We start from the raw sequence: 26759 nt of genomic DNA, 5'->3' as shown, positions 1-26759 counted from the left end.
CACCCTCAGCAGCAGGAGTGACACACACACACCCAGAGGAGCCCAGCTCTCACTCAGCAGCAGGAGTGACACAGACACACACACACACACACACACACCCCCAGAGGAGCCCAGCTCTCACTCAGCAGCAGGAGTGATATGAACATACAGGAGTGCCCAGGCTCATTTCATACGGATTCTTTATTGGATCATGGACAGGCAGGAGAGAGGAGGGAATGAGTACATTCTCGTGGCAGAGTGGGGGAGGGGCACTAGTTGCACAGGGGCAGGATTCCCAGAGCAGCTCCGGCTTCTGCTGCAATCCCAGTCTCCCTGTCAGTCCTCCTCCCGAGGATCCGGAGCGCAGCTGTCCCAGGAGGAAGGTGAGAGGCCCAGGGGTTCCCGGCGAACAGACTCCTGTCCCTCTCCTTCCCCCTGCGCTCGTATATTCCAGGAGCTCTCTTCCGCATCGATACCGATGTGTCTGCCGACTGAGAACTGCTCCTCTCTGTACAGCGGCCTGAGAGGAGACCCTGTCCTTCCTCACAGTCACACAGCCGGTGGGCTTACAGGAGCCCTCCGGAGCCGGATCAGAGCACCAGAACCCCGGAGCCGGGCGCCAGTGATTGTACAGACGCCACGGGCCCGCGGAGACACCCGCGGGCTGCAGCGAGAGATCCGTCACCGGAGCGTCACGCAGTCTCTGCAGGCGAGCTATCAGTGTCCAGCGGTCAGAAGCAGCAGCCACAGGGGTGGTCACTGCGGAGTGTTCCAGGTCAGTGACCACAGCGGGGGACGATGGCAGGAAACAGTCCAGGAGCAGGAACATTCTGGAGGGAAGCATCTATTGGGGACCACGGACTGAGTGCCGCACGTCCAGTCAGTGACTAGAGCATTCGTGATTGTATACAGCGTCTCTATGAGGTATGTCTACATGATCTCTCCAGTCCCTTCCTGGGGGGGGGCTTGGGGTGCACGGACGGCAGTTCCCCTCCAGGCCTGAGGGGGCAGTGTGCAGAGCTGCTCTCCCTCCCTATGAGCTTGATGCTCTGTTTGGAGCGACACCCACACAGCCCACAGAAAGGAGTCCTGGCAGGAGACGTTGGCAGGAGGCTAGGAGATTTTAGAACGGAGAGGGATATTTAACTGCAGGGCAGCACCTGACCTACAGAAACCTGCTCTCACCTGGACCTGCTCCTTGCAGGTAGCTGCAGAATGCGAGGTGGACTCTCAGGAGCCACTGGAGTGCCAGGCAGAGACACCTGTCCTCTACAGCTCTCGCCCGGGCCAGCACACCTGTCCTCTACAGCTCTCACCTGGGCCAGCACACCTGTCCTCTACAGCTCTCACCTGGGCCAGCACACCTGTCCTCTACAGCTCTCACCTGGGCCAGCACACCTGTCCTCTACAGCTCTCGCCTGGGCCAGCACACCTGTCCTCTACAGCTCTCGCCTGGGCCAGCACACCTGTCCTCTACAGCTCTCACCTGGGCCAGCACACCTGTCCTCTACAGCTCTCACCTGGGCCAGCACACCTGTCCTCTACAGCTCTCACCTGGGCCAGCACACCTGTCCTCTACAGCTCTCGCCTCCAGCACACCTGTCCTCTACAGCTCTCACCTCCAGCACACCTGTCCTCTACAGCTCTCACCTGGGCCAGCACACCTGTCCTCTACAGCTCTCACCTCCAGCACACCTGTCCTCTACAGCTCTCACCTGGGCCAGCACACCTGTCCTCTACAGCTCTCGCCTCCAGCACACCTGTCCTCTACAGCTCTCACCTGGGCCAGCACACCTGTCCTCTACAGCTCTCACCTGGGCCAGCACACCTGTCCTCTACAGCTCTCACCTCCAGCACACCTGTCCTCTACAGCTCTCACCTGGGCCAGCACACCTGTCCTCTACAGCTCTCACCTCCAGCACACCTGTCCTCTACAGCTCTCACCTCCAGCACACCTGTCCTCTACAGCTCTCGCCTGGGCCAGCACACCTGTCCTCTACAGCTCTCACCTGGGCCAGCACACCTGTCCTCTACAGCTCTCACCTGGGCCAGCACACCTGTCCTCTACAGCTCTCCTCTGAGGCAGCACACCTGTCCTCTACAGCTCTCCCCCAGGCCAGCACACCTGTCCTCTACAGCTCTCACCTGGGCCAGCACACCTGTCCTCTACAGCTCTCACCTGGGCCAGCACACCTGTCCTCTACAGCTCTCACCTGGGCCAGCACACCTGTCCTCTACAGCTCTCCCCCAGGCCAGCACACCTGTCCTCTACAGCTCTCACCTGGGCCAGCACACCTGTCCTCTACAGCTCTCACCTGGGCCAGCACACCTGTCCTCTACAGCTCTCCCCCAGGCCAGCACACCTGTCCTCTCACCTTACACATTCAAACGCTTTCAGCTCTGAAGCCCATCTGCACTCCCAACGAACCCCATCAAGACTCCTTCAGCCCAGGACTACACACTCTGCCACTGTGGGGCAGCGTGGGGCAGCGTGGGGCAGCGCGATCTACAGCTGTGTCCCGATCGGTCTCCAGTATCAGTGCAGCAGCAGGTTGTCAGCTTTTTCAATAAAACCCCCCCAAACTCCCCACCGCGGCCCAGTCAGTTCGGCACACCCCACCCCTGGAAACCCTCTGTGGAGACCAGTCCGCCTGGCCCCCGGCTCTCCAGCAGGGCGGCGCCGCTACACCGCGGAGGACAGGGGGCGCTCGGGGGGCGCGGCCAGGCTGTCGGAGGGCGACAGGTCGTTGAGCTCGCCCGAGGAGGACAGGGGGAAGGAGGGCGAGAGGGAGATGCCGGAGGACGGGCCGGCCGAGCCCGCGAAGGTGCGCGGGGGCTTGGGCACCAGGTTGGGCTCCAGCGTGGCGCGGGCCAGCAGCCGGCAGTCCCCGGGCGGCTCCGAGCCGCGGCCCGACTCGGGCTCCTCGTCCGACAGGTCCAGCAGCGGGCTGCTGCGGTCCAGGCAGAAGAGGGCGTCGATGAACTGGGCGAACTCCAGCACGGCCTGGCTGGGGGGGCCCCCGTTGGGCAGGGGCAGGGGCAGGGAGACCCCCGGCTGGTCCGCGCCTCCTGCCCAGCTGCCCCTCTGCCCCCGCCCCTCAGCCGGCCCGTGTCTGTGTGGGGGGGAGCCCCGGGGGCTGTAGACGGAGGGGAGCCCCGTCAGAGCCCCCCTGTGGCCCGGAGGGGTGCCGCCCTCGAGAGACGCAGTCTGCTGGGCTCCGGGCCCCGCCGGCGCGCGGGAGCAGGGCGCCCCCTGGTGGGGGGGCGGGCAGGGGTAGAAGCCGGGCCGGTACTGCCCCGCAGCGTCCTCGGGGGGGCTGTGGCACCCCGCCGGCGAGGGGCAGCAGGGCCCCAGCTGGCCGGCCCAGGGGGGCCCGGGTTCGGGGGAGTGCTTGGACAGGCTGTCGGCCGCCAGCAGCTCGGTCCGCGAGCTGAGCGAGGGGTTCTCCTCCGGTATGGGGGCGTCCACGGGGAAGGGCAGCCCCCCCAGGCCGGGCGAGCCGCGCAGCGCGGCCGAGGAGCGCCGCGAGTCCAGGCTGTACAGCGACTCGGCGTCCGACAGGCTCTCCGTCACCGCCAGCGGCGCGCGGCGCTCCCGCAGCTCCAGCGCCAGCCGGTCGCGCGCGCCCCGCAGCACCCCGGGCACGGGCGCCGGCGGCGCCTCCGAGAAGCCCTCCAGGGAGATCTCGGACCGCGCACAGCTCCTGCAGGAGGGCAGGGGGGTTATTACACTCTACTGGGACACCGCAGGGCAGGAGGGACAGGGACACAGCAGGAGGGACAGGGACACCACACAGCAGGAGGGACAGGGACACCACACAGCAGGAGGACAGGGACACCGCACGGCAGGAGGGACAGGGACACCACACAGCAGGAGGGACAGGGACACCGCACGGCAGGAGGGACAGGGACACCACACGGCAGGAGGGACACCACACAGCAGGAGGGACAGGGACACCACACAGCAGGAGGGACACCACACGGCAGGAGGGACAGGGACACCACACGGCAGGAGGGACAGGGACACCACACAGCAGGAGGGACAGGGACACCACACAGCAGGAGGACAGGGACACCGCACGGCAGGAGGGACAGGGACACCACACAGCAGGAGGGACAGGGACACCGCACGGCAGGAGGGACAGGGACACCACACGGCAGGAGGGACACCACACAGCAGGAGGGACAGGGACACCACACAGCAGGAGGGACACCACACGGCAGGAGGGACAGGGACACCACACAGCAGGAGGGACAGGGACACCACACAGCAGGAGGACAGGGACACCGCACGGCAGGAGGGACAGGGACACCACACGGCAGGAGGGACACCGCACAGCAGGAGGGACAGGGACACCACACGGCAGGAGGGACACCACACGGCAGGAGGGACAGGGACACCGCACGGCAGGAGGGAGAGGGACACCGCACGGCAGGAGGGACAGGGACACGGCACGGCAGGAGGGACACCACACGGCAGGAGGGACAGGGACACCGCACAGCAGGAGGGACAGGGACACCGCACAGCAAGAGGGACAGGGACACCGCACGACAGGAGGGACAGGGAGCAGCTGGGAGGACAGGGAGCTGGACAAAGGAGACAGAAGCTCAGGGAACAAGCAGCACTAACGAGCACCTCCACGCTGGGGGCAGACAGGAGGGAGAGATGGGAGACACAGACATGGTTAAACAGGTACACAGGGAGGGAGAGATGGGAGACTCAGACATGGTTAAACAGATACACAGGAAGGAGAGATGGGAGACACAGACATGGTTAAACAGATACACAGGGAGGGAGAGATGGGAGACACGGACATGGTTAAACAGATACACAGGGAGGAGAGATGGGAGACACAGACATGGTTAAACAGATACACAGGGAGGGAGAGATGGGAGACTCAGACATGGTTAAACAGATACACAGGGAGGGAGAGATGGGAGACACAGACATGGTTAAACAGATACACAGGGAGGGAGAGATGGGAGACAGACATGGTTAAACAGGTACACAGGGAGGGAGAGATGGGAGACACAGACATGGTTAAACAGATACACAGGGAGGAGAGATGGGAGACTCAGACATGGTTAAACAGATACACAGGGAGGAGAGATGGGAGACACAGACATGGTTAAACAGATACACAGGGAGGGAGAGATGGGAGACACAGACATGGTTAAACAGATACACAGGGAGGGAGAGATGGGAGACTCAGACATGGTTAAACAGATACACAGGGAGGGAGAGATGGGAGACACAGACATGGTTAAACAGATACACAGGGAGGAGAGATGGGAGACACAGACATGGTTAAACAGATACACAGGGAGGGAGAGATGGGAGACACAGACATGGTTAAACAGATACACAGGGAGGGAGAGATGGGAGACACAGACATGGTTAAACAGATACACAGGGAGGGAGAGATGGGAGACACAGACATGGTTAAACAGATACACAGGGAGGAGAGATGGGAGATTCAGACATGGTTAAACAGATACACAGGGAGGGAGAGATGGGAGACACAGACATGGTTAAACAGATACACAGGGAGGAGAGATGGGAGACACAGACATGGTTAAACAGATACACAGGGAGGGAGAGATGGGAGACACAGACATGGTTAAACAGATACACAGGGAGGAGAGATGGGAGATTCAGACATGGTTAAACAGATACACAGGGAGGGAGACACAGACATGGTTAAACAGATACACAGGGAGGGAGAGATGGGAGATTCAGACATGGTTAAACAGATACACAGGGAGGGAGAGATGGGAGACACAGACATGGTTAAACAGATACACAGGGAGGGAGATATGGGAGACACAGACATGGTTAAACAGATACACAGGCACTCCTGGAGTCACCCCGAAACCAGCTGGGGACGGCCCAAGAGCACAGACTGGCAGGCAGACTGGGGTACAGACTGGGGTACAGACTGGGGTACAGACTGGGGTACAGATGGGTACAGATGGGTACAGACTGGGGTACAGACTGGGGTACAGACTGGGGTACAGATGGGTACAGACTGGAGTACAGACTGGGGTACAGACTGGGGTACAGACTGGGGTACAGATGGGTACAGACTGGGGTACAGACTGGGGTACAGATGGGTACAGATGGGTACAGATGGGTACAGACTGGGGTACAGATGGGTACAGACTGGGGTACAGACGGACCGACAGGCAGACGGACCGACAGGCAGACGGACCGACAGGCAGACAGGCAGACAAACAAGCGTACAGACAGACAGACGGACCGACAGACAAACAGGCAGGCAGGCAGGCAGACCGACAGGCAGGCAGGCAGACCGACAGACAGACAGGCAGGCAGGCAGGCAGACCGATGGACCGACAGACAGGCACAAGGACAGAAGAACAGAGAGTAGAGCACACGCACCCACAGACACAGGGGCAGATGTTATGCAGACACAGAGACTGACCGAACACTGCTGTTCCGACGATGCTGCTGGGGGGATGATGGTTCGGACAAGTTGGGGGGACCCAGGAATGTCATCTCGGGGTTCAGGTCAACCTCAGTGGGGCTCACCATGATCTTGGCAGCAGAGAGGAGTGCAGTCTTCCCTTTATTATAGTTCTCTAGCACCTGGAGAGAGAGGGAGGGTGAGAGAGTAAAAAAAGTGGGGACAGCACAGTACCTGGACAGACTCTCACTGCAGACCCTGTCTGTACACACCTGGACAGACTCTTACTGCAGACCCTGTCTGTACACACCTGGACAGACTCTCACTGCAGACCCTGTCTGTACACACCTGGACAGACTCTCACTGCAGACCCTGTCTGTACACACCTGGACAGCCTCTCACTGCAGACCCTGTCTGTACACACCTGGACAGACTCTCACACACCTGGACAGACTCTCACTGCAGACCCTGTCTGTACACACCTGGACAGACTCTCACTGCAGACCATGTCTGTACACACCTGGACAGCCTCTCACACACCTGGACAGACTCTCACTGCAGACCCTGTCTGTACACACCTGGACAGCCTCTCACACACCTGGACAGACTCTCACTGCAGACCCTGTCTGTACACACCTGGACAGACTCTCACACACCTGGACAGACTCTCACTGCAGACCCTGTCTGTACACACCTGGACAGACTCTCACTGCAGACCATGTCTGTACACACCTGGACAGCCTCTCACACACCTGGACAGACTCTCACTGCAGACCCTGTCTGTACACACCTGGACAGCCTCTCACTGCAGACCCTGTCTGTACACACCTGGACAGCCTCTCACACACCTGGACAGCCTCTCACACACCTGGACAGACTCACTGCAGACCCTGTCTGTACACACCTGAACAGACTCTCACTGCAGACCCTGTCTGTACACACCTGGACAGACTCTCACTGCAGACCCTGTCTGTTCACACCTGGACAGACTCTCACACACCTGGACAGACTCTTACTGCAGACCCTGTCTGTACACACCTGGACAGACTCTCACACACCTGGACAGACTCTCACTGCAGACCCTGTCTGTACACACCTGGGCAGACTCTCACACACCTGGACAGACTCTCACTGCAGACCCTGTCTGTACACACCTGGACAGACTCTCACTGCAGACCATGTCTGTACACACCTGGACAGCCTCTCACACACCTGGACAGCCTCTCACTGCAGACCCTGTCTGTACACACCTGGACAGCCTCTCACTGCAGACCCTGTCTGTACACACCTGGACAGCCTCTCACTGCAGACCATGTCTGTACACACCTGGACAGCCTCTCACACACCTGGACAGACTCTCACTGCAGACCCTGTCTGTACACACCTGGACAGCCTCTCACTGCAGACCCTGTCTGTACACACCTGGACAGACTCTCACTGCAGACCCTGTCTGTACACACCTGGACAGCCTCTCACACACCTGGACAGACTCTCACTGCAGACCATGTCTGTACACACCTGGACAGCCTCTCACACACCTGGACAGACTCTCACTGCAGACCCTGTCTGTACACACCTGGACAGCCTCTCACTGCAGACCCTGTCTGTACACACCTGGACAGCCTCTCACACACCTGGACAGCCTCTCACACACCTGGACAGACTCACTGCAGACCCTGTCTGTACACACCTGAACAGACTCTCACTGCAGACCCTGTCTGTACACACCTGGACAGACTCTCACTGCAGACCCTGTCTGTTCACACCTGGACAGACTCTCACACACCTGGACAGACTCTTACTGCAGACCCTGTCTGTACACACCTGGACAGACTCTCACACACCTGGACAGACTCTCACTGCAGACCCTGTCTGTACACACCTGGGCAGACTCTCACACACCTGGACAGACTCTCACTGCAGACCCTGTCTGTACACACCTGGACAGACTCTCACTGCAGACCATGTCTGTACACACCTGGACAGCCTCTCACACACCTGGACAGCCTCTCACTGCAGACCCTGTCTGTACACACCTGGACAGCCTCTCACTGCAGACCCTGTCTGTACACACCTGGACAGCCTCTCACTGCAGACCATGTCTGTACACACCTGGACAGCCTCTCACACACCTGGACAGACTCTCACTGCAGACCCTGTCTGTACACACCTGGACAGCCTCTCACTGCAGACCCTGTCTGTACACACCTGGACAGACTCTCACTGCAGACCCTGTCTGTACACACCTGGACAGCCTCTCACACACCTGGACAGACTCTCACTGCAGACCCTGTCTGTACACACCTGGACAGCCTCTCACACACCTGGACAGACTCTCACTGCAGACCCTGTCTGTACACACCTGAACAGACTCTCACTGCAGACCCTGTCTGTACACACCTGGACAGCCTCTCACTGCAGACCCTGTCTGTACACACCTGGACAGACTCTCACACACCTGGACAGACTCTCACTGCAGACCTTGTCTGTACACACCTGGACAGCCTCTCACACACCTGGACAGACTCTCACTGCAGACCCTGTCTGTACACACCTGGACAGACTCTCACTGCAGACCCTGTCTGTACACACCTGGACAGACTCTCACACACCTGGACAGACTCTCACTGCAGACCCTGTCTGTTCACACCTGGACAGCCTCTCACACACCTGGACAGACTCTCACTGCAGACCCTGTCTGTTCACACCTGGACAGCCTCTCACACACCTGGACAGACTCTCACTGCAGACCCTGTCTGTACACACCTGGACAGACTCTCACACACCTGGACAGCCTCTCACTGCAGACCCTGTCTGTACACACCTGGACAGCCTCTCACACACCTGGACAGACTCTCACTACAGACCCTGTCTGTACACACCAGGACAGACTCTCACTGCAGACCTTGTCTGTACACACCTGGACAGCCTCTCACACACCTGGACAGACTCTCACTGCAGACCCTGTCTGTACACACCTGGACAGCCTCTCACACACCTGGACAGCCTCTCACTGCAGACCCTGTCTGTACACACCTGGACAGACTCTCACTGCAGACCCTGTCTGTACACACCTGGACAGCCTCTCACACACCTGGACAGACTCTCACTGCAGACCCTGTCTGTACACACCTGGACAGCCTCTCACACACCTGGACAGACTCTCACTGCAGACCCTGTCTGTACACACCTGGACAGCCTCTCACACACCTGGACAGCCTCTCACTGCAGACCCTGTCTGTACACACCTGGACAGACTCTCACTGCAGACCCTGTCTGTACACACCTGGACAGACTCTCACACACCTGGACAGACTCTCACTGCAGACCCTGTCTGTTCACACCTGGACAGCCTCTCACACACCTGGACAGACTCTCACTGCAGACCCTGTCTGTTCACACCTGGACAGCCTCTCACACACCTGGACAGACTCTCACTGCAGACCCTGTCTGTACACACCTGGACAGACTCTCACACACCTGGACAGCCTCTCACTGCAGACCCTGTCTGTACACACCTGGACAGCCTCTCACACACCTGGACAGACTCTCACTACAGACCCTGTCTGTACACACCAGGACAGACTCTCACTGCAGACCTTGTCTGTACACACCTGGACAGCCTCTCACACACCTGGACAGACTCTCACTGCAGACCCTGTCTGTACACACCTGGACAGCCTCTCACACACCTGGACAGACTCTCACTGCAGACCCTGTCTGTACACACCTGGACAGCCTCTCACACACCTGGACAGCCTCTCACTGCAGACCCTGTCTGTACACACCTGGACAGCCTCTCACACACCTGGACAGACTCTCACTGCAGACCCTGTCTGTACACACCTGGACAGCCTCTCACACACCTGGACAGCCTCTCACTGCAGACCCTGTCTGTACACACCTGGACAGACTCTCACTGCAGACCCTGTCTGTACACACCTGGACAGACTCTCACTGCAGACCCTGTCTGTTCACACCTGGACAGACTCTCACTGCAGACCTTGTCTGTACACACCTGGACAGCCTCTCACACACCTGGACAGACTCTCACTGCAGACCCTGTCTGTACACACCTGGACAGACTCTCACACACCTGGACAGACTCTCACTGCAGACCCTGTCTGTTCACACCTGGACAGACTCTCACTGCAGACCTTGTCTGTACACACCTGGACAGCCTCTCACACACCTGGACAGACTCTCACTGCAGACCCTGTCTGTACACACCTGGACAGCCTCTCACACACCTGGACAGACTCTCACTGCAGACCCTGTCTGTACACACCTGGACAGCCTCTCACACACCTGGACAGACTCTCACTGCAGACCCTGTCTGTACACACCTGGACAGCCTCTCACACACCTGGACAGCCTCTCACTGCAGACCCTGTCTGTACACACCTGGACAGACTCTCACTGCAGACCCTGTCTGTACACACCTGGACAGACTCTCACACACCTGGACAGACTCTCACTGCAGACCCTGTCTGTTCACACCTGGACAGCCTCTCACACACCTGGACAGACTCTCACTGCAGACCCTGTCTGTTCACACCTGGACAGCCTCTCACACACCTGGACAGACTCTCACTACAGACCCTGTCTGTACACACCAGGACAGACTCTCACTGCAGACCTTGTCTGTACACACCTGGACAGCCTCTCACACACCTGGACAGACTCTCACTGCAGACCCTGTCTGTACACACCTGGACAGCCTCTCACACACCTGGACAGACTCTCACTGCAGACCCTGTCTGTACACACCTGGACAGCCTCTCACACACCTGGACAGCCTCTCACTGCAGACCCTGTCTGTACACACCTGGACAGCCTCTCACACACCTGGACAGACTCTCACTGCAGACCCTGTCTGTACACACCTGGACAGCCTCTCACACACCTGGACAGCCTCTCACTGCAGACCCTGTCTGTACACACCTGGACAGACTCTCACTGCAGACCCTGTCTGTACACACCTGGACAGACTCTCACACACCTGGACAGACTCTCACTGCAGACCCTGTCTGTTCACACCTGGACAGACTCTCACTGCAGACCTTGTCTGTACACACCTGGACAGCCTCTCACACACCTGGACAGACTCTCACTGCAGACCCTGTCTGTACACACCTGGACAGCCTCTCACACACCTGGACAGACTCTCACTGCAGACCCTGTCTGTACACACCTGGACAGCCTCTCACACACCTGGACAGACTCTCACTGCAGACCCTGTCTGTACACACCTGGACAGCCTCTCACACACCTGGACAGCCTCTCACTGCAGACCCTGTCTGTACACACCTGGACAGACTCTCACTGCAGACCCTGTCTGTACACACCTGGACAGACTCTCACACACCTGGACAGCCTCTCACTGCAGACCCTGTCTGTTCACACCTGGACAGCCTCTCACTGCAGACCCTGTCTGTTCACACCTGGACAGCCTCTCACTGCAGACCCTGTCTGTACACACCTGGACAGACTCTCACACACCTGGACAGCCTCTCACTGCAGACCCTGTCTGTACACACCTGGACAGCCTCTCACACACCTGGACAGACTCTCACTACAGACCCTGTCTGTACACACCAGGACAGACTCTCACTGCAGACCTTGTCTGTACACACCTGGACAGCCTCTCACACACCTGGACAGACTCTCACTGCAGACCCTGACTGTACACACCTGGACAGCCTCTCACACACCTGGACAGACTCTCACTGCAGACCCTGTCTGTTCACACCTGGACAGACTCTCACACACCTGGACAGCCTCTGACTGCAGACCCTGTCTGTTCACACCTGGACAGTCTCTCACACACCTGGACAGACTCTCACTGCAGACCCTGTCTGTACACACCTGGACAGACTCTCACTGCAGACCCTGTCTGTACACACCTGGACAGACTCTCACACACCTGGACAGACTCTCACTGCAGACCTTATAAGCCTATCTATACACATACATACTGCAGGACTGATCACAGCGAGACCAGTACCACAGCACCCGGATCAGACTGAGACCAGTGCCACAGCCCCTGGGTCCCAGCAAGACCAGGCCCGTAGAGAAGTCGCGCTGTTGTGACTGAAGGGAAGTCGAGCTTCAGTGCGGGACGTCATCGGATCAGGACTCAAACCCAGACCGACAGAACGAGGAACAGAGGACAGACTCCAACAGCTTTATTATTGACAGCAGGCAGATGTTACAAGTAGAAACATTAAGAGACACAGTGTCTCTCAGGGACTGTCCAGTGTGATCTCAGTCACAGGAGGGGAGGGAGAGAGAGAGAGACAGCCTGAGGAACAGTGAGTCTGTCTCCCAGTAATGCTCCATCCGCCTACAGTATATGTCAATATTTTATGACATGTCTTTGTTGTAAATGTCTGTAATATGTCTTTAGATTTTATTTAACTTTTATTTTTGTTTCACTTTAATTTTATTAGTTTTATTTGCTTTGACAACACTGATTCATACTAATAAAGCACCTTGAACTAAAAAATTGAATTGACAGGCGGGGGAGAGAGAGAGACGGGCAGGAGGGAGAGAGCGACAGGTAGGCAGGAGGGGGAGAGAGACAGGAGGGAGAGAGAGAGACAGGAGGGAGGAGAGAGAGACAGGAGAGAGGAGAGAGAGAGAGGCAGAAGGAGAGGCGGGGGGTGGGGGGTGAGAGACAGGAGGAAGGAGAGAGAGAGACAGGCAGGGGGGACAGAGAGAGAGACAGGCAGGGGGGAGAGAGAGAGAGACAAGAGGGAGGAGAGAGAGAGGCAGAAGGAGAGGCGGGGGGTAGGGGGGGGGAGACAGGGGGCAGCACACAGGTCCCCTGGGGGGCAGACTGGAGACGGACTCAGAGCGTCTGTGGCTCAGAGGGCTGCTCTCTGTGCTCTCGGGTCCTGGAGGTCCAGCAGCCTGCGGGGCGAGGACGCGGGCTCAGCTGGGATCTGACAGGTGTGAGCCAGAGGTCCCAGAGATCCCGAAGGTCTGATCCCGCGGGGAGGTGGGGGGGGGGGATTGTAGTAAAGTGAAGCCAGGGGGCCGGGCAGCGCGGGGGATCCCAGGGGTCCAGGGTTCGAGAGAGCTGCTCTCAGCTGCTGAAGGCCACAGGGTCTCTTTGGGCTGCAGTGGGGGAGCAGCTGTCTGGGCCAGTCGAACCCGTGTCACACACAGACTCTGGTACCACACACTCTGCCTCTCTCTGCTCTGTACTGGAAGCACTGGTTTCCAGTAAGAACACCTCCATCACCTGTAGAGAGATCAGCACGCGGCGTCAGACACACAACACTCAGACAGACAGACGGACACTCAGGCCACAGACAGACAGATGGACCTATGGACAGACCCACGGAGAGACAGACAGACCCACAGACAGGCTGACACTCAGACCCACAGACAGGGGCAGAGACACTGACTAATGACCCACGCAGACCCACGCAGACCCACGCAGACCCACGCAGACCCACGCAGACCCACGCAGACTCTCGCAGACTCTCGCAGACTCTCGCAGACTCTCGCAGACTCTCGCAGACCCTCGCAGACCCTCGCAGACGCACGCAGACGCACGCAGACGCACGCAGACTCTCGCAGACTCACGCAGACCCACGCAGACCCACGCAGACTCTCGCAGACCCTCGCAGACCCTCGCAGACCCACGCAGACTCTCGCAGACCCTCGCAGACTCTCGCAGACCCTCGCAGACCCTCGCAGACCCTCGCAGACTCTCGCAGACCCACGCAGATCCACGCAGACCCACGCAGACTCTCGCAGACTCTCGCAGACCCACGCAGACCCACGCAGACCCACGCACACTCTCGCAGACCCACGCAGACCCACGCAGACTCTCGCAGACTCTCGCAGACTCTCGCAGACTCTCGCAGACTCTCGCAGACACACGCAGAACTAAAACCACTGCAGCTGTGATTAAAAACTAAAACTCCCACCATCTGGTCCACCACACAACAGAGTCCAGCAGAGTCCTTCTGAGCCAAGAAGGTCCGGTCAAGACCACTCAGCTGAGTTCTTCCGAGCCAAGCAGGGTCCGGCAGGGTCCGGCACGGTCCAGTCATGGCCAGCGAGACACTCGACCTCAGGTCCGAGCGCTACTTCCATCGTCTCCCCCTCCTCCTCCTCATCACTGACCGCACAATGACCACCCGGCTGACAGGTACAGCCAGCAGTCTGATCCGCGGCACCAGGACAAGCCAGGACCACAGCAGGACTCTGTCCAGGGGAAACTACTGCCCCCCCCGCCCCAGCCCCCCCACCCCAGCCAGCTGCCCCCACCTTGTAGAGTCCCTCCATCACGACGTGTGGCAGGTGCTCGTTCAGCATGGCGGGAGAGATGATGACCTCGTCGAACGCCCGGTTATCACCCCACAGCGCAGAGTAGGTGGGGTCCTCCTGGCCACAGCACCTGCGGAGAGAGAGACAGGTTCACTGCTGCTGCAGAGGGAGAGAGACAGGTTCACTACTCCTGCAGAGGGAGAGAAAGAGAGACAGGTTCACTCATAATAATAATAATAATAATAATAATAATACTAATACAGTGTGTGATCTCCTGTCATAGTCTAAGTGAGCCTGTCTCTTCAGTCGGAAGGGAGTGTCCCACACTGAGGGAACTGAGTCTCTTCAGTCTGAAGGGAGTGTCCCACACTGACAGGCTGGAGGAACTAAGTCTCTTTAGTCTGAAGGGAGTGTCCCACACTGACAGACTGGAAGAACTGAGTCTCTTTAGTCTGAAGGGACTGTCCCACACTGACAGGCTGGAGGAACTGAGTCTCTTTAGTCTGAAGGGAGTGTCCCACACTGACAGGCTGGAGGAACTGAGTCTCTTCAGTCTGACGGGAGGAGACCCAGTGATCAGTCACGGACTAGCAGCTCAGTGACCTCTCCCGCTGTGACCCCTCTGTCCTCACCAGCTCTCCGGGGGGTGGTTGTGCACGACGTGGATGATACGGCCGGGGGGGTACAGCGGGGTGCTGGCGGACAGCGCAATGCTGAGATCGCTGGGGTGGAGCCACTGCCCGGAGCTGGGGACAGAGGTCACCGTGGGGTCATCATCGTTGGGCAGCTCCGACTTGGGGATACACTTTGTGCCCCCCATTATAATCCTCCACTGAGCAAAGGAGAGAGGAGCAGAGAGGGAGACTGTCAGAGCAGCCTGCACATTGCAAGACAGACACGCTAAACGCATTACACACGCTAAACACACGCCACACGGAGCTCTCCCAGCAAACACACACCGAGTGCGACTCTCCTGCCGGGGCCGTGACCTCACACTGACAACACCGTGCCGGAAGCGAACTGCTCAACATACTGCAGCGACTCTGCAACAACAGAACACTGCCCACCTTTGGCTTGTTGCTTTTCTGCAGGACCTCCAGCAGGTGGCGACGGAACCCCTCCAGCTGAGAGAGGCCGATCCTGTCGGGCAGAGAGCAAGCACAGGTGAACACACACACCTCTCCCCATAGACACCTGCGCACACACACCTGCCCATTGACACCTGCGCACAGACACACATACACACACCTGCGCACAGACACACATACACACACCTACCCACAGACACACAGCAAACACAGGTGAACACACTCACACTCACACTCACACTCACACTCACACTCACACTCACACTCACACTCACACTCACACTCACACTCACACTCACACTCACACTCACACTCACACTCACACTCACACTCACACTCACACTCACACTCACACTCACACTCACACTCACACCTGCCCACAGACACACACAGGGAGACTGGCACTGTGGCACTGACCTGGGTACCAGATCCTTCCCCAGAACCACTGAGGTGACAAACTCCTTCGAGTACTCCATCGCATCCTCACTGCGAGGCAGAGAGACAGGTGAGCACGGTGACAGACATGCCTCTGTCCCCAGTCTGTCTCTCTTTCCCTGTCCATCTCCAATCTCTCACTCTCTCAGTCTGTCCCCAGTCTGTCTCTCTCTCACTGTCTCTCTGTCCCCAGTCTGTCTCTCTCTCCCTATCCATCTCCAGTCTCTCTCTCTCTCAGTCTGTCCCCAGTCTGTCTCTCTCACTGTCTCTCTGTCCCCAGTCTGTCTCTCTCTCCCTGTCCATCTCCAGTCTCTCTCTCTGTCTGTCCCCAGTCTGTCTCTCTCTCCCTGTCCATCTCCAGTCTCTCTCTCTCTCAGTCTGTCCCCAGTCTGTCTCTCCCTCCCTGTCTCTGTGCATCCCCAGTCTAACTCTCCCAAGTCTGTCGCGCCGTCTCTCTCTCTCACTGTCCCTCCCCAGTTTGTTTCTCACTCCCTATTTTACTTTGTCTGTCCCTAGTCTGTCTCAGCCCGTCCCCAGTCTGTCTCAGCCCGTCCCTGGTCCCTCTCACTCTATGTCAGTACAAGAGCCCCATACGCTGACCCCACCTGAGCAGCCCCCCGGGCGGAGAGTAGGAGTAGCAGTGCAGCGTGGGATACTGGGGCCGCAGCAGGAAGGAGAGGATGGCTGCCGTTCCTGCGCCCAGAGAGTGACCAACGACCACAAGGCCATAGTGCCTCGTCCCCCTGACCTGCCGACACACAGCAGAGACAGGCCCTTCAGCACACCAGAAAGAGCAGCGCGCAGCGAGACAAACACACACTCTCTCACACGCAGTACCAGATCTCTGCCGAACGCCTGGGACAAAATCATTTCTGTCTCCAGCTTCTTCTTAATGTACTCTGCTGAGTACACCATCCCCTAGAGAGACAGAGACAGCTGTTACTACAGACACTGACTGGGCACTCCAGTACATTAACACTGCACTGAGAGAGAAGGGTTAATACAGACACACTGACTGGACACTCCAGTACATTAACACTGCACTGAGAGAGAGAGGGGTTCATACAGACACACTGACTGGACACTCCAGTACATTAACACTGCACTGAGAGAGAGGGGTTAATACAGCCACACTGACTGGACACTCCAGTACATTAACACTGCACTGAGAGAGAAGGGTTAATACAGACACACTGACAGGACACTCCAGTACATTAACACTGCACTGAGAGAGAGGGGTTAATACAGACACACTGACTGGACACTCCAGTACATGAACACTGCACTGAGAGAGAGAGGGGTTCATACAGACACACTGACTGGACACTCCAGTACATGAACACTGCACTGAGAGAGAGGGGTTCATACAGACACACTGACTGGACACTCCAGTACATTAACACTGCACTGAGAGAGAAGGGTTAATACAGACACACTGACTGGACACTCCAGTACATTAACACTGCACTGAGAGAGAGGGGTTAATACAGACACACTGATTGGACACTCCAGTACATTAACACTGCACTGAGAGAGAGGGGTTAATACAGACACACTGACTGGACACTCCAGTACATTAACACTGCACTGAGAGAGAGGGGTTAATACACACACACTGACTGGACACTCCAGTACATTAACACTGAGAGAGAGAGGGGTTAATACAGACACACAGAGGGGAAACATGGAGGTCTAGTGATTCACTCAGGGAGGACAGAGGCAGAGTCAGGAGGTACTCGAACCTGGGACCCTCCCGATCACAAGGCCTGAATCTTAAGCAGTGGACAAACTCGGGCTGACCGATCCCCACCTTGTGTCCCAGCCAGGTGCCGTGCTGACGTTCGACTGGGAGCCTCTCAGCATCGCCTGCAAGGTCAGTCAGCGCATCCTGAGGCCAAGAGAGAGAGAGGGGTTACAGTGTCTGTCAGTGAGGGTGTCTGTCTGTGTCAGTGAGGGTGTCTGTCTGTGTCAGTGAGGGTGTCTGTCAGTGAGGGTGTCTGTCAGTGTCACTGAGGGTGTCTGTCAGTGAGGGTGTCTGTCTGTGTCAGTGAGGGTGTCTGTCTGTGTCAGTGAGGGTGTCTGTCTGTGTCAGTGAGGGTGTCTGTCAGTGAGGGTGTCTGTCAGTGTCACTGAGGGTGTCTGTCAGTGAGGGTGTCTGTCTGTGTCAGTGGGGGTGTCTGTCAGTGTCAGTGAGGGTGTCTGTCAGTGAGGGTGTCTGTCAGTGTCACTGAGGGTGTCTGTCAGTGAGGGTGTCTGTCTGTGTCAGTGGGGGTGTCTGTCAGTGAGGGTGTCTGTCAGTGTCAGTGAGGGTGTCTGTCTGTGTCAGTGAGGGTGTCTGTCAGTGTCAGTGAGGGTGTCTGTCAGTGAGGGTGTCTGTCAGTGAGGGTGTCTGTCTGTGTCAGTGGAGGTGTCTGTCAGTGGGGGTGTCTGTCAGTGAGGGTGTCTGTCAGTGAGGGTGTCTGTCAGTGAGGGTGTCTGTCTGTGTCAGTGGGGGTGTCTGTCAGTGGGGGTGTCTGTCAGTGGGGGTGTCTGTCAGTGGGGGTGTCTGTCAGTGAGGGTGTCTGTCAGTGTCAGTGGGGGTGTCTGTCTGTGTCAGTGGGGGTGTCTGTCTGTGTCAGTGGGGGTGTCTGTCAGTGTCAGTGAGGGTGTCTGTCTGTGTCAGTGGGGGTGTCTGTCAGTGAGGGTGTCTGTCAGTGTCAGTGAGGGTGTCTGTCTGTGTCAGTGAGGGTGTCTGTCAGTGTCAGTGAGGGTGTCTGTCAGTGAGGGTGTCTGTCAGTGAGGGTGTCTGTCTGTGTCAGTGGGGGTGTCTGTCAGTGGGGGTGTCTGTCAGTGAGGGTGTCTGTCAGTGTCAGTGAGGGTGTCTGTCTGTGTCAGTGGGGGTGTCTGTCTGTGTCAGTGGGGGTGTCTGTCTGTGTCAGTGGGGGTGTCTGTCAGTGTCAGTGAGGGTGTCTGTCAGTGAGGGTGTCTGTCAGTGAGGGTGTCTGTCAGTGAGGGTGTCTGTCTGTGTCAGTGGGGGTGTCTGTCAGTGAGGGTGTCTGTCAGTGTCAGTGAGGGTGTCTGTCTGTGTCAGTGAGGGTGTCTGTCAGTGTCAGTGAGGGTGTCTGTCAGTGAGGGTGTCTGTCAGTGAGGGTGTCTGTCTGTGTCAGTGGGGGTGTCTGTCAGTGGGGGTGTCTGTCAGTGTCAGTGAGGGTGTCTGTCAGTGAGGGTGTCTGTCAGTGTCACTGAGGGTGTCTGTCAGTGAGGGTGTCTGTCTGTGTCAGTGGGGGTGTCTGTCTGTGTCAGTGGGGGTGTCTGTCAGTGAGGGTGTCTGTCAGTGAGGGTGTCTGTCAGTGAGGGTGTCTGTCTGTGTCAGTGGGGGTGTCTGTCAGTGGGGGTGTCTGTCAGTGAGGGTGTCTGTCAGTGTCAGTGAGGGTGTCTGTCTGTGTCAGTGAGGGTGTCTGTCAGTGTCAGTGAGGGTGTCTGTCAGTGAGGGTGTCTGTCAGTGAGGGTGTCTGTCAGTGGGGGTGTCTGTCTGTGTCAGTGAGGGTGTCTGTCAGTGAGGGTGTCTGTCAGTGTCAGTGAGGGTGTCTGTCAGTGTCAGTGAGGGTGTCTGTCAGTGTCAGTGAGGGTGTCTGTCAGTGAGGGTGTCTGTCAGTGAGGGTGTCTGTCAGTGTCAGTGAGGGTGTCTGTCAGTGAGGGTGTCTGTCAGTGTCAGTGAGGGTGTCTGTCAGTGAGGGTGTCTGTCAGTGTCACTGAGGGTGTCTGTCAGTGAGGGTGTCTGTCAGTGAGGGTGTCTGTCAGTGTCAGTGAGGGTGTCTGTCTGTGTCAGTGGGGGTGTCTGTCTGTGTCAGTGGGGGTGTCTGTCAGTGTCAGTGAGGGTGTCTGTCAGTGAGGGTGTCTGTCTGTGTCAGTGAGGGTGTCTGTCAGTGTCAGTGAGGGTGTCTGTCAGTGTCAGTGAGGGTGTCTGTCAGTGAGGGTGTCTGTCAGTGTCACTGAGGGTGTCTGTCAGTGAGGGTGTCTGTCAGTGTCAGTGAGGGTGTCTGTCAGTGAGGGTGTCTGTCAGTGTCAGTGAGGGTGTCTGTCAGTGTCAGTGAGGGTGTCTGTCAGTGTCAGTGAGGGTGTCTGTCAGTGTCACTGAGGGTGTCTGTCAGTGTCACTGAGGGTGTCTGTCAGTGAGGGTGTCTGTCAGTGAGGGTGTCTGTCAGTGTCAGTGAGGGTGTCTGTCAGTGAGGGTGTCTGTCAGTGTCAGTGAGGGTGTCTGTCAGTGAGGGTGTCTGTCAGTGTCACTGAGGGTGTCTGTCAGTGAGGGTGTCTGTCAGTGTCAGTGAGGGTGTCTGTCTGTGTCAGTGGGGGTGTCTGTCTGTGTCAGTGGGGGTGTCTGTCAGTGTCAGTGAGGGTGTCTGTCAGTGAGGGTGTCTGTCTGTGTCAGTGAGGGTGTCTGTCAGTGTCAGTGAGGGTGTCTGTCAGTGTCAGTGAGGGTGTCTGTCAGTGAGGGTGTCTGTCAGTGAGGGTGTCTGTCAGTGAGGGTGTCTGTCTGTGTCAGTGAGGGTGTCTGTCTGTGTCAGTGAGGGTGTCTGTCAGTGAGGGTGTCTGTCTGTGTCAGTGGGGGTGTCTGTCAGTGAGGGTGTCTGTCAGTGTCAGTGAGGGTGTCTGTCAGTGAGGGTGTCTGTCAGTGAGGGTGTCTGTCAGTGAGGGTGTCTGTCTGTGTCAGTGAGGGTGTCTGTCAGTGAGGGTGTCTGTCAGTGAGGGTGTCTGTCTGTGTCAGTGGGGGTGTCGGTCAGTGAGGGTGTCGGTCAGTGAGGGTGTCTGTCTGTGTCAGTGGGGGTGTCTGTCTGTGTCAGTGAGGGTGTCTGTCTGTGTCAGTGAGGGTGTCTGTCAGTGAGGGTGTCTGTCAGTGTCAGTGAGGGTGTCTGTCTGTGTCAGTGAGGGTGTCTGTCAGTGAGGGTGTCTGTCAGTGTCACTGAGGGTGTCGGTCAGTGAGGGTGTCGGTCAGTGAGGGTGTCGGTCAGTGAGGGTGTCGGTCAGTGAGGGTGTCTGTCAGTGTCAGTGAGGGTGTCTGTCAGTGTCAGTGAGGGTGTCTGTCAGTGAGGGTGTCTGTCAGTGAGGGTGTCTGTCTGTGTCAGTGGGGGTGTCTGTCAGTGAGGGTGTCTGTCTGTGTCAGTGAGGGTGTCTGTCTGTGTCAGTGAGGGTGTCTGTCTGTGTCAGTGAGGGTGTCTGTCAGTGAGGGTGTCTGTCTGTGTCAGTGAGGGTGTCTGTCTGTGTCAGTGAGGGTGTCTGTCAGTGTCAGTGAGTCTGTCTGTGTCAGTGAGGGTGTCTGTCAGTGTCAGTGAGGGTGTCTGTCTGTCTCAGTGAGGGTGTCTGTCAGTGAGGGTGTCTGTCTGTGTCAGTGAGGGTGTCTGTCAGTGTCAGTGAGTCTGTCTGTGTCAGTGAGGGTGTCTGTCTGTCTCAGTGAGGGTGTCTGTCAGTGAGGGTGTCTGTCTGTGTCAGTGAGGGTGTCTGTCAGTGAGGGTGTCCGTCTGTGTCAGTGAGGGTGTCTGTCAGTGAGGGTGTCTGTCAGTGAGGGTGTCTGTCAGTGAGGGTGTCTGTCAGTGTCAGTGAGGGTGTCTGTCAGTGTCAGTGAGGGTGTCTGTCAGTGTCAGTGAGGGTGTCTGTCAGTGAGGGTGTCTGTCAGTGTCAGTGAGGGTGTCTGTCAGTGTCAGTGAGGGTGTCTGTCAGTGTCAGTGAGTCTGTCTGTGTCAGTGAGGGTGTCTGTCAGTGAGGGTGTCTGTCAGTGTCAGTGAGGGTGTCTGTCAGTGTCAGTGAGGGTGTCTGTCTGTGTCAGTGAGGGTGTCTGTCTGTGTCAGTGAGGGTGTCTGTCAGTGTCAGTGAGGGTGTCTGTCAGTGAGGGTGTCTGTCAGTGAGGGTGTCTGTCTGTGTCACTGAGGGTGTCTGTCAGTGAGGGTGTCTGTCAGTGTCAGTGAGGGTGTCTGTCTGTGTCAGTGAGGGTGTCTGTCAGTGAGGGTGTCTGTCTGTGTCAGTGAGGGTGTCTGTCAGTGAGGGTGTCTGTCAGTGAGGGTGTCTGTCAGTGAGGGTGTCTGTCAGTGGGGGTGTCTGTCAGTGGGGGTGTCTGTCAGTGGGGGTGTCTGTCTGTGTCAGTGAGGGTGTCTGTCAGTGAGGGTGTCTGTCAGTGAGGGTGTCTGTCAGTGAGGGTGTCTGTCTGTGTCAGTGGGGGTGTCTGTCAGTGAGGGTGTCTGTCAGTGTCAGTGAGGGTGTCTGTCAGTGTCAGTGAGGGTGTCTGTCAGTGAGGGTGTCTGTCAGTGAGGGTGTCTGTCAGTGAGGGTGTCTGTCTGTGTCAGTGAGGGTGTCTGTCAGTGAGGGTGTCTGTCAGTGAGGGTGTCTGTCTGTGTCAGTGGGGGTGTCGGTCAGTGAGGGTGTCTGTCTGTGTCAGTGGGGGTGTCTGTCTGTGTCAGTGAGGGTGTCTGTCTGTGTCAGTGAGGGTGTCTGTCAGTGAGGGTGTCTGTCAGTGTCACTGAGGGTGTCTGTCTGTGTCAGTGAGGGTGTCTGTCTGTGTCAGTGAGGGTGTCTGTCAGTGAGGGTGTCTGTCAGTGTCACTGAGGGTGTCGGTCAGTGAGGGTGTCGGTCAGTGAGGGTGTCGGTCAGTGAGGGTGTCTGTCAGTGTCAGTGAGGGTGTCTGTCAGTGAGGGTGTCTGTCAGTGAGGGTGTCTGTCAGTGAGGGTGTCTGTCTGTGTCAGTGGGGGTGTCTGTCAGTGAGGGTGTCTGTCTGTGTCAGTGAGGGTGTCTGTCTGTGTCAGTGAGGGTGTCTGTCAGTGAGGGTGTCTGTCTGTGTCAGTGAGGGTGTCTGTCTGTGTCAGTGAGGGTGTCTGTCAGTGTCAGTGAGTCTGTCTGTGTCAGTGAGGGTGTCTGTCAGTGTCAGTGAGGGTGTCTGTCAGTGAGGGTTTCTGTCTGTCTCAGTGAGGGTGTCTGTCAGTGAGGGTGTCTGTCTGTGTCAGTGAGGGTGTCTGTCAGTGTCAGTGAGTCTGTCTGTGTCAGTGAGGGTGTCTGTCTGTGTCAGTGAGGGTGTCTGTCTGTCTCAGTGAGGGTGTCTGTCTGTCTCAGTGAGGGTGTCTGTCAGTGAGGGTGTCTGTCTGTCTCAGTGAGGGTGTCTGTCAGTGAGGGTGTCTGTCTGTGTCAGTGAGGGTGTCTGTCAGTGAGGGTGTCTGTCAGTGAGGGTGTCTGTCAGTGAGGGTGTCTGTGTCAGTGAGGGTGTCTGTCAGTGTCAGTGAGGGTGTCTGTCAGTGTCAGTGAGGGTGTCTGTCAGTGAGGGTGTCTGTCAGTGAGGGTGTCTGTCTGTGTCAGTGAGTCTGTCAGTGTCAGTGAGTCTGTCTGTGTCAGTGAGGGTGTCTGTCAGTGTCAGTGAGTCTGTCTGTGTCAGTGAGGGTGTCTGTCAGTGAGGGTGTCTGTCAGTGTCAGTGAGGGTGTCTGTCAGTGTCAGTGAGGGTGTCTGTCAGTGTCAGTGAGGGTGTCTGTCAGTGAGGGTGTCTGTCAGTGTCAGTGAGGGTGTCTGTCAGTGAGGGTGTCTGTCTGTGTCAGTGAGGGTGTCTGTCTGTGTCAGTGAGGGTGTCTGTCAGTGTCAGTGAGGGTGTCTGTCAGTGAGGGTGTCTGTCAGTGTCAGTGAGGGTGTCTGTCAGTGTCAGTGAGGGTGTCTGTCAGTGAGGGTGTCTGTCAGTGTCAGTGAGGGTGTCTGTCAGTGTCAGTGAGGGTGTCTGTCAGTGTCAGTGAGGGTGTCTGTCAGTGAGGGTGTCTGTCTGTGTCAGTGAGGGTGTCTGTCAGTGAGGGTGTCTGTCAGTGAGGGTGTCTGTCAGTGTCAGTGAGGGTGTCTGTCTGTGTCAGTGAGGGTGTCTGTCAGTGAGGGTGTCTGTCAGTGAGGGTGTCTGTCTGTGTCAGTGGGGGTGTCTGTCAGTGAGGGTGTCTGTCAGTGTCAGTGAGGGTGTCTGTCTGTGTCAGTGAGGGTGTCTGTCTGTGTCAGTGGGGGTGTCTGTCAGTGAGGGTGTCTGTCAGTGTCAGTGAGGGTGTCTGTCAGTGAGGGTGTCTGTCTGTGTCACTGAGGGTGTCTGTCAGTGAGGGTGTCTGTCTGTGTCAGTGGGGGTGTCTGTCTGTGTCAGTGAGGGTGTCTGTCAGTGAGGGTGTCTGTCTGTGTCAGTGAGGGTGTCTGTCTGTGTCAGTGAGGGTGTCTGTCTGTGTCAGTGAGGGTGTCTGTCAGTGTCAGTGAGGGTGTCTGTCTGTCTCAGTGAGGGTGTCTGTCTGTGTCAGTGAGGGTGTCTGTCAGTGTCAGTGAGTCTGTCTGTGTCAGTGAGGGTGTCTGTCAGTGTCAGTGAGGGTGTCTGTCAGTGAGGGTGTCTGTCAGTGTCAGTGAGGGTGTCTGTCTGTCTCAGTGAGGGTGTCTGTCAGTGAGGGTGTCTGTCAGTGAGGGTATCTGTCAGTGAGGGTGTCTGTCAGTGTCACTGAGGGTGTCTGTCAGTGTCACTGAGGGTGTCTGTCACTGAGGGTGTCTGTCAGTGAGGGTGTCTGTCAGTGAGGGTGTCTGTCAGTGAGGGTGTCTGTCAGTGTCAGTGAGGGTGTCTGTCAGTGAGGGTGTCTGTCAGTGTCAGTGAGGGTGTCTGTCAGTGAGGGTGTCTGTCAGTGTCACTGAGGGTGTCTGTCAGTGAGGGTGTCTGTCAGTGTCAGTGAGGGTGTCTGTCTGTGTCAGTGGGGGTGTCTGTCTGTGTCAGTGGGGGTGTCTGTCAGTGTCAGTGAGGGTGTCTGTCAGTGTCAGTGAGGGTGTCTGTCTGTGTCAGTGAGGGTGTCTGTCTGTGTCAGTGAGGGTGTCTGTCAGTGTCAGTGAGGGTGTCTGTCAGTGTCAGTGAGGGTGTCTGTCAGTGAGGGTGTCTGTCAGTGAGGGTGTCTGTCAGTGGGGGTGTCTGTCTGTGTCAGTGAGGGTGTCTGTCAGTGAGGGTGTCTGTCAGTGAGGGTGTCTGTCTGTGTCAGTGGGGGTGTCTGTCAGTGAGGGTGTCTGTCAGTGTCAGTGAGGGTGTCTGTCAGTGAGGGTGTCTGTCAGTGAGGGTGTCTGTCTGTGTCAGTGAGGGTGTCTGTCAGTGAGGGTGTCTGTCAGTGAGGGTGTCTGTCTGTGTCAGTGGGGGTGTCGGTCAGTGAGGGTGTCGGTCAGTGAGGGTGTCTGTCTGTGTCAGTGGGGGTGTCTGTCTGTGTCAGTGAGGGTGTCTGTCTGTGTCAGTGAGGGTGTCTGTCAGTGAGGGTGTCTGTCAGTGTCACTGAGGGTGTCTGTCTGTGTCAGTGAGGGTGTCTGTCTGTGTCAGTGAGGGTGTCTGTCAGTGAGGGTGTCTGTCAGTGTCACTGAGGGTGTCGGTCAGTGAGGGTGTCGGTCAGTGAGGGTGTCGGTCAGTGAGGGTGTCGGTCAGTGAGGGTGTCGGTCAGTGTCAGTGAGGGTGTCTGTCAGTGAGGGTGTCTGTCAGTGAGGGTGTCTGTCAGTGAGGGTGTCTGTCTTTGTCAGTGGGGGTGTCTGTCAGTGAGGGTGTCTGTCTGTGTCAGTGAGGGTGTCTGTCTGTGTCAGTGAGGGTGTCTGTCAGTGAGGGTGTCTGTCTGTGTCAGTGAGGGTGTCTGTCTGTGTCAGTGAGGGTGTCTGTCAGTGTCAGTGAGTCTGTCTGTGTCAGTGAGGGTGTCTGTCAGTGTCAGTGAGTCTGTCTGTGTCAGTGAGGGTGTCTGTCAGTGTCAGTGAGGGTGTCTGTCAGTGAGGGTGTCTGTCTGTCTCAGTGAGGGTGTCTGTCAGTGAGGGTGTCTGTCTGTGTCAGTGAGGGTGTCTGTCAGTGTCAGTGAGTCTGTCTGTGTCAGTGAGGGTGTCTGTCTGTCTCAGTGAGGGTGTCTGTCAGTGAGGGTGTCTGTCTGTGTCAGTGAGGGTGTCTGTCAGTGTCAGTGAGTCTGTCTGTGTCAGTGAGGGTGTCTGTCTGTCTCAGTGAGGGTGTCTGTCAGTGAGGGTGTCTGTCTGTGTCAGTGAGGGTGTCTGTCAGTGAGGGTGTCCGTCTGTGTCAGTGAGGGTGTCTGTCAGTGAGGGTGTCTGTCAGTGAGGGTGTCTGTCAGTGTCAGTGAGGGTGTCTGTCAGTGTCAGTGAGGGTGTCTGTCAGTGTCAGTGAGGGTGTCTGTCAGTGAGGGTGTCTGTCAGTGAGGGTGTCTGTCTGTGTCAGTGAGGGTGTCTGTCAGTGTCAGTGAGGGTGTCTGTCAGTGTCAGTGAGTCTGTCTGTGTCAGTGAGGGTGTCTGTCAGTGAGGGTGTCTGTCAGTGTCAGTGAGGGTGTCTGTCAGTGTCAGTGAGGGTGTCTGTCTGTGTCAGTGAGGGTGTCTGTCTGTGTCAGTGAGGGTGTCTGTCAGTGTCAGTGAGGGTGTCTGTCAGTGAGGGTGTCTGTCAGTGAGGGTGTCTGTCAGTGAGGGTGTCTGTCAGTGTCAGTGAGGGTGTCTGTCAGTGTCAGTGAGTCTGTCTGTGTCAGTGAGGGTGTCTGTCAGTGAGGGTGTCTGTCAGTGAGGGTGTCTGTCAGTGTCAGTGAG

General features: G+C 57.3%; 1 protein-coding gene across 6 annotated transcripts in view; it reads right to left on the bottom strand.

Annotated features, from left to right (window-relative positions):
• Positions 1-162: 162 nt before the first annotated feature.
• dagla (diacylglycerol lipase, alpha) overlaps positions 163-26759 on the bottom strand; it is a 92662-nt gene continuing 66065 nt past the window's right edge. For 3 of the 6 annotated variants that reach the window (XM_069181541.1, XM_069181542.1, XM_069181543.1), the window contains 9 exons: positions 18024-18101; positions 17051-17131; positions 16819-16961; positions 16196-16264; positions 15758-15830; positions 15323-15522; positions 14691-14820; positions 6423-6586; positions 163-3683 (listed from right to left, as the gene is read on the bottom strand). In XM_069181541.1, coding sequence (XP_069037642.1) covers positions 2663-3683; positions 6423-6586; positions 14691-14820; positions 15323-15522; positions 15758-15830; positions 16196-16264; positions 16819-16961; positions 17051-17131; positions 18024-18101 — 1959 coding nt within the window. In that variant the 3' untranslated portion in view covers positions 163-2662. The remainder of the gene's footprint in view (positions 3684-6422; positions 6587-14690; positions 14821-15322; positions 15523-15757; positions 15831-16195; positions 16265-16818; positions 16962-17050; positions 17132-18023; positions 18102-26759) is intronic. The other 3 variants (XR_011182886.1, XR_011182887.1, XR_011182888.1) reach the window with 3 other exon arrangements.

This window comes from Lepisosteus oculatus, chromosome 21 (assembly GCF_040954835.1).
Source record: "Lepisosteus oculatus isolate fLepOcu1 chromosome 21, fLepOcu1.hap2, whole genome shotgun sequence".
NCBI classification, from domain to species: Eukaryota; Metazoa; Chordata; class Actinopteri; order Semionotiformes; family Lepisosteidae; genus Lepisosteus; species Lepisosteus oculatus.
Note: the sequence above shows the minus strand (reverse complement) of the source record. Positions and strands in the feature narration are given on the sequence as shown.